At 36.3% G+C, this 13,600-nt stretch overlaps 1 protein-coding gene across 1 annotated transcript in view; it reads left to right on the forward strand.

The window, feature by feature from the left end:
• ADGRL3 (adhesion G protein-coupled receptor L3) overlaps nt 1-13,600 on the forward strand; it is an 811,898-nt gene that overhangs the window by 688,057 nt on the left and 110,241 nt on the right. The window contains 3 exon segments of the mRNA XM_021100590.1: nt 3,796-4,004; nt 4,696-4,831; nt 4,834-4,871. Of these exon segments, the coding sequence (XP_020956249.1) occupies nt 3,796-4,004; nt 4,696-4,831; nt 4,834-4,871 (383 nt within the window).

A 13,600-nucleotide genomic window follows, 5' to 3' on the forward strand; every position in this document is an offset into this window, starting at 1 on the left:
TGCCTCCAGTCACACTTCAGCTTGCTGTCTGTGATCCAGATGCTTTAGTCTTGATTCTGTTTTTTTTTAACTGAGATATAATTGACATATAATATCACACCAGTTTCAGGGATACAACATAATGATTTGATATTTGTATATATTGGGAAATGGTCACTCAGTCAGTCTAGTGAGCATCCATCACCATACATAGGAACAATTTTTTTCTTGTGAGGAAAACTTTATGATCTACTCTCTCAGCTACTTTCAACATAGAGAACATAGTATTATTAATTATGGTCACAATGCCGTATATTACATCCCCATGACTTATTTATTTTATAAATAGAAGTTTTTATATTTTGCCCTCTTCACGCATTTTGCCTACCTCCATCCTTCACTTCTAGCAACCCGAAGGCTGTTTTCTGTATTGTTTGTTTGTTTTGAAGAGCTCACATATAAGTGAGATTTTACATTTGTCTTTCTCTATCTGACTTATTTCAAATAGCGTAATACCCTCAAGGTCCATCCATATTATAGCAAATGGCATGAGTTCCAATTTTCTGGCTGAACAATATTCCATTTCCCATTTTATATCTGTCTATAATTATATATATATACATATATATATATATAAAACATTTTCTTTATCTATCATCTATCAGTGGATACTTAAGTTGTTTCTATGTCTTGGCTATTGTAAATAATCCGGCAGTGAATATAGGGATGCATAGACCTGTTCAAGTTAGTGTTGGTTTGTGTCAGTTAAATGCTCAGAAGTAGAATTGCTGGGTCACACGGTAGTTCTATTTTTAGGTTTTTATTTTCCATAGTAGTTACATTGATTGTATTTTTACCAACATTGAAGAGTGGTTCCCTAGTTTAGTCCTGATTCTCTTCCTTGAACACACCAAGAGTGTTCCTTCATCAGATGTTTGTATTTTCTTTTTTCTAGAATGCAAGTTTTGCATTTCTTTTTACAGAAGCTTCTCTGTCAGTCACTGCTCAGTATAAATCTTACCTCTAGGAAGGTTTTCCCTATCTCCCTGAAGGTAGGCAGTTCTTCCCCCATCACTCTTTTCCCATTAGCTATTTTATGCCAAGGCTCCTTCATAGCATTTATTTACTTACCATTATATGAAATTTTGTTATTATGATTATTAATTATTTTTAAGTTGCCTGCTTATTATCTGATTCTTTCTTTAGGAGATGCCCTCCATGAGAGCAGGACCTTTTCTAACTTGTTTGTTGATGTAACCCTAGTGCCAGGCACATGGATGCAAACACTAAGGACTTATCAAATAAATCTGAATTTTCAGATACAAAGCTAACAACAACTGAAATACATCTATATTAGTCTATACTATGTTTTGTGCTCATTTTATATATGTGTGTATTTTAGGACACATTTAAGCATTACTTTTGGAGTGGAGAATCTGTAACAATGACATGGGACCACTGTGACTAATTGCACTGGTAAAACAGGGTGGGCTGACAACATGACACCACTAGGCGGAATTTGTATGAATTATCCATTTATAAACCAATTAAAATACAAGTTGTTACTGTCAATAAGAAAAATATATAGTCATTCTTAAGTTTAACCTTCCAAAAATTAGCACGTTTATATGAAGTCTAGAGGGAAAGATCTAAAATTAAATGCTGTGTTGTTATAGTCAAGAAGTATGTAGTGAATTACTATTGTTCAGGTTAGAAGTTTAAGAATGCCCCTTTCCTTTAGGTAGCTCTGATCATAATTTCTGGATGACCGAATGGATAATAGATGCCTTATAGAATCACTGAGAAGGCTTGAGACCCAGGCCTAGAAAATGTCCATGATCAAGGAGATTGACAGCAGCCTGTGTCATCACACAGAACCATTGCTATGAGGTATCATGCTGTCCCGAAGGAGGCTGCTGCTGTACTACCTCCTGCCTCCTTGAGTCACCAGCTCCTTATCTGAGATCTGGTTTTAGCTGAGGTTCCCAGGGCAGTCTAGGAAAGCCAGTCTGTGTCCATTTTGTATCATAAATCCCTAAGAATAGGGGATTTCCCAAATGTGGAGCACAATTTAGATGTGGGACAGCTCCCTCCCTCCTCAAAAAATATTATTATTATTATTATTTTGTCTTTGTTCCCACTTGACTCTAAGATACAGGGAAAAGGGCTGGGACTTCCTTGTCTCAGGTACCACAGTAGTCAGGGTAGTGCTTGTCTCTTGATGAACCAAAATGAATTTATACTGGAAGTAAGACAGAGGGCTTGACCTATATTAAGAAAGGAAATGATATGATTTTAAAAAAGCATTGTAAAATAAGATTAATTTTATGGAGGATTGATTACATGTAAGAGATTGTTATAAGGGAAAAAAATAAGATAAGCTGGAAGGAGATATGGAGATAGTGACTTTAAAAGAACATAACAATGGAGTTTTAAGACAGGTAAAGATTTTGAATCTTTGTTTTACTTTGCTTTGATTGCAATTGAGATATAATTTGCATACAATAAGATGCACATATCTTAAGAGTTTAGCTTGGTGAATTTGACAGTTGTACATTCCTCTGTGATATCACATAAAATAAGATAAAAAAAACTTTTATTACCCAGAAATCCAGGTGCCTCTTTCCAGTCTTCTCACCCCATCCCCCACCTGATGAACTATTTTTTTCATATTACTGTTTCTGTAGACAAATTTTACCTGTTCTTAGACCTCATGTAACTGGAATCATACAGTATGTACCCTTTTTTGTCTGTATTCTTTAATTCAGTGTGATATTTTTGGGATTCAGGCATTACGTTCCATCTATCATTGGTTTGTGCTTTATTAATGTATAGTAATTCTATTATTTTAATAAGCCATAGTTTATTTATTCTCCTATTGATAGATTTCTGAGTTGTTTTTAGTTTGGAGCTATTGTGAATAAGCATACTATAATCATTCATATACAACTTTATTTTTCTTTGTGGATAAATGTTTTCATGTATTTAGGAAGGGTAGATATATGATTAACTTCATAAGAAATTGCCAAACGTTTCTCCAAATTGTTGAACAATTTTACACTCCCGCCAGTCTGCAGAATGCTACTTGTTCCACATTCTTACTAACAGTAGTGTGGCTAGAATTTTGTAGTCTGGATTTTATCTAGTCTAGTGTGTATGAAATGATATGTCAAGATGATTGGAGTTTTTATTTCCCTAATTACTAAAGATGTTCATAATTTTCCTGTGTCTATTTTTAAGGGTGTGTTTATGTCTTTTGCCATCTTAGTATGTTTTAGTATATTTAGTATATTTATTATTTTACTGTTGAGCAGCAGAAATGCTTTATGTAAGTAATAGGCATATATATTTTCTAGTTTGTGGCTTGCCTGTTCATTTTCTTAATGCCATATTTTGATAGAGACAAATTTTCAATTTTGACAAAGTTCAGTTTACCGTTTTTTCTTTTATGGTTAGTGTTTTTTGGGTCTTATCCGGGGTAACTTTACCTTCCCCAAGATCACAAAGAAATCCTATATTTTGTTCCAGAAGCTCTATTGTTATAAAGACTGTGATCCTTCTTGAATTTAGTCATGAGTATGGAGTGAGAGAGGAAATGATGTCCATTTTTTTTAATACTGATGTATAGTTATTTCAGCACCATTTGACTTCCCTTTCCTCATGAATGACTTTGCACTGTTGTTGAAATGAATGTTGGAATTCCATTGTGATTATATATACCAGACAGATTTGATTACAGTCTACTTAGAACTACCTAATTTAACTGGAATGTAGAAGCTAATAAGTTTCTTCCCAATTTACATGTACTTATTTCAGGAGAGATCAGAGTGGCCTTTGTTCTGTATAACAACTTGGGTCCTTATTTGTCCACGGAGAATGCAAGCATGAAGTTGGGAACAGAGGCTATGTCTACCAACCATTCAGTTATTGTCAATTCCCCAGTTATTACAGCAGCAATAAACAAGGAGTTCAGTAATAAGGTTTATTTGGCTGATCCTGTGGTGTTCACAGTTAAACATATCAAGGTAAGAAAATAGCAGGTTAAGTTTTGTTGTCCATATTATCTGTATGTGTTATAACTTGAGCATGAAGTGTCTTACTTTTCATTTTTCCCTATTATCTGACACATAGCAGTTTGTTATCTATTAAATGATTAGTAATTTTTTTTCACTAATCACCAAAAAAGACAGAGGAGAAAGCCTGTATGTGTATATATTTAAGGTAAAACATTCATGGATGGATTTATGCTTTTATAATTAAGAAGAGCTAGCAATATGTTCAGTGGAACTGAACATAGCGTCACATCTGATGTTACAAGTCATTATGTCTTTGTGTGTAGATTTGTTTAATATATGCAAAGATCATATTGTAAATTGAACACAAATTTTTAAAGACTGTCCTTTCAGAAGTTGGTTGTATAGAGCAAATAACTTTACTTTGCAGTATAAATTAATCAATGGGATTCTGAGACTTGATACTAGTATCCCTTCAATATTAATTTTTTTAAATAAACTTACCTCTAATGGGGTGGTGAATAAACAACATATGTTCAAATTTGCTGAGAATTGATAAGCCTCATGTAATATGAAAACACATGTAGGCATTTCCATAAAAATTGGAATGTAGTATGAAGTTGTATTAGCTGTAAAGAAAATGCCTACCTAATTTACATGATCATAAGTAGTTATTGGCTTTATTGATATTTTTTTCCTGTAGCAGTCCGAGGAAAATTTCAATCCTAACTGTTCATTTTGGAGCTATTCCAAGCGTACGATGACAGGCTATTGGTCAACCCAAGGCTGTCGGCTCCTGACAACCAATAAGACACATACTACGTGCTCCTGTAACCACCTAACAACTTTGCAGTTCTGATGGCACATGTGGAAGTTAAGGTAAGATATATACCATAAAATGAAAATGTCTTAGCATACAGTTAAGACACTAACTGTAAAAAGCCCCAACTCAACACCTGACTTGAGAGTGCTCCTACTTTCATGGTAATGATATTCAAGAACTCTCCGGTGTTCAACCCATGTCCTACTGGATGATCAAATAACTCTTTTTTTTCTATTATCAGTATAGTTTGTAAAATTGAAATTTGCTTATAAAATAGTGTTTTGCTGATAAAACTTGTCCTGTTCATTGCTGCTTTTATTTTGTATGAATAAATATCAGAACATATCCTCACAAGCATGGCAGTATAGAACCCCAGCACCAAAGGCCAGTGTGATGGGGTTAGAAAGCTGGAATCTGGCAGGCTGAAGACCAAGGGGCTGTGCATGGAATTAAGTACTCTCAAGATGAGTCTTAGGAAAATAGATGTTAAGCAGAATACACAAAGCATGGTAATGCATAGAGCCTGGTGAATGCTAACAAAATGTAATGGTTTTGTCCATTCAAGAAGATCTTATCCTAAGGAAAAATCCAGGTGGTAGGCTGTTTCCAAAATCTGAAACATGTGCAACTTGGCTACATCAGTGTCTTTCTGGTGTGACTACTTGGCATGGAAGGCAGGAAGAGGATTTAGATTTTAGATATATTTGGGACATAAAAAGACAAAGGGATTATTACTTGGTTATAAAGATTGATAGCTAGATTAGTAACAAGAAATTATGTACATGCGAATTCTCATTTTCCTGATGTCAATAAAAATAGAGGTAGTAGCATGTCCAATACATTTTAAAACATGAAAACTGTGCCAGAGGTTCTATCTACCTGACATCGTTGATCTGGTAATTTCATCCAAAATTTTCTTTGACGCTGGTGAATTTAGAGATGATACAGGTATCCCAGAGGAGGCTAAATCCCAGTTCAGTCAGCAGCTCAGGAGTAAATAACCTTACCCGTGTCAACACAGGCACATGCTGGTCTTTAAAGGGCTACAAGCCTAATTTTGTCAGAGCTTCACAAATTGATCAAGCTTAGCAAGATTGGCTACACTCACAAGTGTTAGATTTAAACCTGGAATGTATTGATATGGCTCTAGGATTCTATCTTGTAGCTTATAGAATAAGATCAAACCCAGAAAAATGGATCATATTTCAAGCAACAACAAAATATAATTTTTTTGCTCAGTTCACTGAATAACCACCTCTACCCAGTCCATTACACAAGAATCTTAACTGTGACTCTTATTGTGTGTCAACAAGAGATTAAAATAAATGGAAATCAATATTTTTCCTTCCATAGTCAGTCACAGAGTAAGTGTGCCCTGAATTTCATATACCACAATCTCTCTCAATTCCCTGGGTCAGTCTCATCTTGATCGCACAACATGATTTTCTAATATTTAAAATGAAAAACAATTGAGAACTATGTCTAGATACTCATGTTGCAACAGAACAGAGGGTGGGGGAAAAAATGTAATTGTAATGTATACATGTAAGGATAACCTGACCCCCTTGCTGTACAGTGGGAAAATAAAAAAAAAATAAATAAATAAAAATAAAATGAAAAACAAGTAGAATGATTATCCCTGGGGGTCCAAAAGGAAACACAGCAAGCAAACTTACGTTAGACTAATGTCTAGAAAGGAACGCTAATTTCTCCATGCACAATGAGATATACAAAAGCCAGTTAGAACAGATACCTGTGTTCGCTAGTTATCACCTTTGAACTCCACAAGAAAATCTATAAGGGAAACCAAATTATACTGGAGAATTTTTGCTTGATCTTGGAAAGAGAGCAAGAAGAGTTAGCTGAATGGTGTTGATGCTGTTGCTCTTAAGCTCTGGTGCCCTGATGCCTGGGTCTTTACTCCAGGGCCCAGAGGGGGTACTGAGTTGTGCCTTTCTGTCATCTGTGTTATCTCTGCTGTTCATTCAGTACTTCTCTCATTGTTTAATTAACGTTTTTTAAGCACCTGGGTAAAGGTATTGACATGTTGCCTGCTACACAGTAGGCTCTCAATAAATGTAACCTCCTCCTTCCTTCTCATCTGTCAGAGACATTACTAGATTCCAGCATTCTGGGGAAGCTTCTGGCCCTCATGAAATGCATGTATTTTAGAGGAAGGAAAGGGCAGAGAAGTGAAGCTTCGGTCATAATTGTAATAAGTCTTATAATTGAGGCTACACTGATTTTGGGACACCGAGAAGGATAGCGTTGGGCAGAACTGCTCAGACGGGGCTCATCAGAAGCATCCTGCACTGAGGGATGGTAGCATGTGTTTAGTAACATGGCCTGTGTAGAATTTGTATCAGCCACCTTCTTAGAACATTTTCTCAACTTTGCTTTGGGTATACCATTCTCTCTCTCTAATTTTTTTTTAAATGTATTTTTTTTGGAGTATAGTTGATTTACAATGTTGTGTTAGCATCAGGTGTATGCAGCAAAGTGATTCAGTTATACATACACATATATCCATTCTTTTTCAGATTCTTTTCCCTTGTAGGTTATTACAGAACATTGAGTAGATTTCCCTGTGATAGTTAATAGGTCCTTGTTAATTATTTAATAGGTTATATGTGTTAATCCCCAACTCCTAATTTATCCCTCCCCACCCCCCAGCCTTTCCTCTTTGGTAACCACAAGTTTGTTTTTGAGGTCTGTTTCTGTTTTGTAAATAAGTTCATTTGTGCCATGTTTTAAATTCCACATACAGGTGGTAGCATATGATATATGTCTTTCTCTAACTTACTTCACTCATAGGTCCATCCATATTGTTGCACTATTTCATTTTTTTAATGGCTGAGTAGTATTCCATTGTGTATATGTACCACATCTTCTTTATCCACTCATCTGTTGATGGACATTTAGGTTGCTTCCAAGTCTTGGCTACTTTTATATAGTGCTGCAGTGAACATAGGGGTACATGTATCTTTTTGAATTGCAATTTTGTCTGGATATATGCCCAGGAGTGGGGTTGCTGGATCATATGGTAGTTCTATATTTAGTTTTCTGAGGCACCCGCCTTCTGTTCTCCTTAGTGGTTGTACCAATTTCCATTCCCACCAACAGTCGGGAGAGTTCCCTTTTCTCTGCATTCTCTCCAGCATTTTTATTTGTAGACTTATTAAGGATGGCTATTCTGACCAGTGTGAGGTGATAACCCACTGTAGTTTTGATTTGTGTTTCTCTAATAATTAGTGATATTGAGCATCTTTTCATATGCTTTTATCCATCTGTATATCTTCTTTGAATAAATGTCTATTTAGCTCTTCTCATTTTGGGGGATTGGGTTGTGGTTGTGTTTTTATAACTGAGCTACATGAGCTGTTTGTGTATTTTGGAAATTAATGCCTTGTTGGTGTCTTTGTTTGCAAATATTTTCTCCCATTCTGTGGGTTGTCTTTTGTGTATGATTTTGTTTATGGTTTCCTTTGTTGTGCAAAAGTTTTTAAGTTTAATTAGGTCCCATTTATTTTTATTTTTATTGCTCTAGAAGGTGGATCCAAAAAGATTGCTGCAGTTTATGTCAGTGTGTTCTGTCTATATTTTTCTCTAAGAGTGTTATATTATCCAGCCTTACATTTAGATATTTAATCCAAAGCTATAGTAATCAAAACAATATGGTACTGGCACAAAAACAGAAATATAAATCAATAGAACAAGATAGAAAGCCCAGAAATAAACCCACACATCTATAAAATTGACATCTATGGTCAATTAATCTACGACAAAGGAAGTAAGACTATACTATGGAAAAAAGACAGACTCTTCAATAAGTGGTGCTAGGAAAACTAGACAGCTCTATGTAAAAGAGTGATATTAGAACATTCTCTAACATCATGTACAAAAATAAACCATTCTCATTCCTTTCTTTCCTCAGCAGCTGGTCCATTTTAGCTTCCTTTGCAGGTTCCTCCTCATCTCCACAAACTCTCATTGTTGCTCTGGCCCAGGTATAATCCTTGATATGGTCTAGGTCCTGTCCATTCTTTCTCTGTAGTTGATCACATATAGTCATGTGACTCTAAACTTCCATCTCCATTTCTTAACTCTACCCTCTTAGATTCAACTGCTCACTTGATAGATCCAACTAGACTTCTATTAGGTGTCATCATTCTAGAGCTACCCTTTTGGTATTCTCCCATCTGAAAATTCTCCCTCTTAGTAAATGGTTACCCTGTCCTTCCAGGTGCTCCAGCCCTAAACAAAACACCATCTTTGATTCATTTCTTTTCATGCACTCTGAATACCCAATGCTATGAGCATGTCCTGCCAGGTCCAGCCTCTGAGAACTTAGTATCTTCATCTTTATCCCCTGATTCAAGCCCCTACCATCTATCCTCTGCTCTTTTTTACAGCACTTCAATAGGCTCTCCTGCTAGCCTCCTTAGCCTTCTTAAATTTATTCTCAGCACAATTGCCAGAGGGATACTCTTAAAATGTGAGTCACTCTTCTGATTCATTCTCAAAAAGCAGTTCTGTAATCCCTTTAAAATGCAAATAAGTACTTCACACCTTTGATCCAACCTGAATAACATTTTACCTCAAAGAATGCAAAATCCCAAACTCTTTAGCAACTCTTTTTTTTTTTTTTAATTTTATTGAAGTAGAATTGATTTACAATGTTGTGATAATTTCTGCTGGACAACAAAGTGATTCAGTTATACATGTACACACATCCATTCTTTTGTAGACTCTTTTCCCGTATAGACCATCATGGAATATTGGGTGGAGTCCCCTGTGCCTTCAACATCTCTTCATCTCCCCTCCAGCTATTCTTCCCCTTGCTCACTTGGCATCCTTGACCTTCCACAAACACATCAGGGAGCCTCTGCTTAGACCTGAAAGTCTCCCTTCTCTTCACCCCTCAAATAGCCACATGGTTGGCTTTCTCAGCTCTTTCAAGTCTTTGTCCCAGGGTCCCTTCTCAAAGAGGCTTTCCGGATTCACCCAATTTAATGTTTCTGGTTACCCCACCCTACAGAATACCTTGGGGAGTAAGGCAAGACAGGTCTCCAGAATTTATAGTTTTCCAATGGAGAAAAGTGTTAAGACTGATTTTGGAATGCGTGCTGAGAACTGACCTTGGCTTGGTCAGTTTAAGCAGGTGAAAGAAGGAAAGATATGCTCCAAGATGGTAACACAGCTGAGAATGAGTTTTTTCTACTTCTCTTGTCTAAGGAAAGATTTGATTATCTTCTCTCTTAGATACACAGGTAATAATTATGGAAATTTATGCAAAGTAATTTTATACCAAAGTGTGGTAGTATTTATGGCATTTTAAAAACCTTTCCATTATTGGAATCACCTGCTGGTTTATTTGTCTGTTGTTCTGTAAAATGTCTGTCTCTTGTCTTACCAGCCATTCTCTTTGTGAACCCTTTGGTGGGAAGGGTATTTTAGTCTGCAGGATCATAAGTTTCAAATTAATTGACTAATTAACATTTCTACTGTGGTTTTGTAGAGCACAGTAACAAATGCTTTAGAAAATGTTCTGAGGATTTGTATCACCTATAGCTTTTTCTTCTACTTAAATAGAATTCTTTGGGAGATAATAAAAAAAAAAAACTCCCCACTCATTCCTGTCAGTTCAACTTGACATTGATTTTTATTATCTTTAAAAGGCTTCGCTTTCCTTAGTTTGATGCTTTCATCTTTCTCCCTCTCTATTCTTTTTAACTGAGTATATTCTATGGCCCCCACTCCAACTTTATTCAAGTCCAAGTACAGGCGATATATTTTGTTTCCTTTCTTTTTAAAATCATTGTAGTTCTTTTAAAATTTAGAATTTATTTAAGACAGTGACAACCTAGAAAATTTTAACTTCATACTGTGCATTCTGTGTTTCAAATATTTTATAGTTAAACTTTGTCTAGTTTAGAAGAAAACAAAAGGTTAACCTTAAAGACTATAAGGTGCTGCATTTGCACAGAAAGAAAAGTAATTGCTTTTCAAAAAGAATATTTTTAAAGTCCAAAAAGTCAAGATTAAAAACTTAGAAATTATTTTATTAGTGAAAAGTAAAATGTTCAAAGTATGATGCTCACTGTCATGCCTAAATTTTTATGTTCATTTTGTATTTTGCCATCTGTAGTGTAATGGGATTGAAGTGGAGTTAGAGATTAAAAGTCGAAAAAAAAAAAAAAAAAAAGGAGTTCCCGTTGTGGCTCAGTGGTTAACGAATCCGACTAGGAACCCTGAGGTTGAGGGTTCGATCCCTGGCCTCACTCAGTGGGTTGAGGATCCGGCGTTGCCATGAGCTGTGGTGTAGGTGGCAGACGAGGCTTGGATGCCGAGTTGCTGTGGCTCTGGCGTAGGCTGGTGGCTACAGCTCCATTTCGACCCCTAGCCTCCAGGCTAGGGAGTGGCCCAAGAAATGGCAAAAAGACCAAAAAAAAAAAGTCATAACTAGTGTGTGGTACTTCAAACAACATAGTTACTTAGAAAAAAAACTGGATAACTGACAAGTTGAATAGCTTCCAACTATGTAAAATTCCATGATTGTATTAATTATCTTGAATATTTATTTTAAAAAATTGACAGCCTTTTAGAACCAGGAACTATTCTTGGATCTTCTCATTGAACAGTTTTATAATGATATGTTTCCTTCATAGATTTATTAAAATTTGAAATTATTTATTTGCTGGTCTGCTGTTTTTTTGTCTGACTCCACCATCAGACCCTAACTAAGCTCTGTCTGAGGAGCAGAGACCTCAATGAAGCTAGAGAGGCAATCTTGTAGGTCATCTGGGGAAAGATTCTTCTAGACAGAAGGAACAAGAACAAGACCCTGAACGAGGGGTGATTCTGATGTGTTTGAGGAGCTGCAGGGAGAACAGTGTAGTTGCTGTGGAAAGAGTGGAAGAAAGTGTGTTAGCAGAAAAAGCCAGAGGGTCTAGAACAGAAGGCCTCTGTGTATGGGTTTTACTCAAGTGTACTGGAGACCACCACAGTTTTGAGCAGAGGATTCACATCGTCTGTCACATACATACGTAATAGATTTCATGTTTTATATCTGCTCATTTGGTAATTTGTTAAGGAGGAAATTTCAGCCATGTTCAGATCCAAAATGATGTATATGCTTCCTAGAATGTGGATTAGTTTTTACAGTAAGCAATACATATTTTGCAAGATAACTTTTTTTACCCTCTGAATTTTAAGTTCTTAAGGACATCATATCTATTCTGAAGTCCTACATACCTAAACTAAGTCTATCACCATTTGACATTTTCTAGAGTTTTTTAATGCTTTTGCCTACACATCCCTTTTGCTTAATAAAAGGATGACAACTGCCACCTTCCTCATCTAACCCCCCACCCCGTACCAGACACTTGTAAACACCTGTCTGAATTTTTTAGGTCAGAGAGTGTATGCAGAATTTTACATTACTTGTGAGCAGTGGGCAGGAACAGGTATTTCAAAATATGAATGAATTAATGGGAGAATCCCCTCCACCCCCATGGCTCTTGGAGAGTCAGACATTGAACGAATAACCAGAAATGGAGACTGCTGCCTCCATATCACTTCCCTCATTCTACAATGTGTCACCAAGCACCTGGAGCCTATTTCATTTCGTTTCTGATGAAGTTGCTATGAGAAGAGGAAATGAGTGCGGGAAAAAGAGAATTCTCCCCTCTGTTTATCTCTGTACGGGGAAGGGAGGAAAAGCCCAAAGGTAACCTACCTAGTGACAGCTAAGAAAAGTGCCCTCTGCCTCAGGGCCTGAGAAGAGGAATTAGCACAGTATCACTAAGAATTATTTTATTATTTACTTTCTTCACTCTTTTTTACAGAACTTTCAAAGAAAAGTTGAAAGAGTGGTCCAATAAGCACTCATATACCTCTTCTTCTGAATTCACATTTAAAGTTTTGACCCATTTGACTGTCAGCTCTCTTTGTATGTACATGCATATATATATCTTGCTATAATATTTGACTCTGAAAGTAAATTGCTGACTTTATGATATTTAATTCCTCAATTCAAGAACACTGTCTATCAGTAAAACACAGAAGAAATTTTTTTTTTTTTTTTTTTTTTCTGTTTTGGCCACCCTGCAATGTATGGGGTGAGATCTTAGCCTCAGTTGTGTCCTGAGCCAGGGGTCAGATCTTGGCCTCAGTTGTGTCCTATATACTGCAGCTGTGGCCACACCAGATCCTTTAACCACCCCCCCCCAAATTGCCAGGCCAGGGATCAAACCTGCCTCCTAGCGCTTCAGAGACACTGCCGATCTTGTTACGCCACAGCAGGAAGCCTGTAGTAAAATTTTTAAGCAGAAAGAAAGAGACCTGCAACAGTTTTATGCATATTCCAGATCCACATCCTTACAATTTTCAGGTTCTTTGTTATTGTCAGTAAATAAATGTGGCTAAAATTAGCAGCTGGAGCTGCATTGCAATTCTAGTGGGAAATATTGCATAGGAAATAAGTAATCGTGTTTATAGAGATCGCAAAAAGGAGTGATCTGGTGAGGACTTCAAATCACAGGGAGGCCCAGAATGGTCAGTAATAATGGGAACGAATATCATTTCTTCAGTGTCTACATACATGATCTCATTTAACCCCCAACACCACAGTAGGTCTTGCCATCATAATTTATTTTCCAGGAAGTTGAAATAAGAATTAAAAGTTAGGCAGTTTAGGGTCCCCGATTCTAGTTCTATAAATAACCGCCTCTTATCATCTGAACTTCTTGTTCCCATTATTAGTCAGTTAAATGAGATGAATACA

The sequence above is a fragment of the Sus scrofa genome, chromosome 8, assembly GCF_000003025.6.
Source record: "Sus scrofa isolate TJ Tabasco breed Duroc chromosome 8, Sscrofa11.1, whole genome shotgun sequence".
NCBI classification, from domain to species: Eukaryota; Metazoa; Chordata; class Mammalia; order Artiodactyla; family Suidae; genus Sus; species Sus scrofa.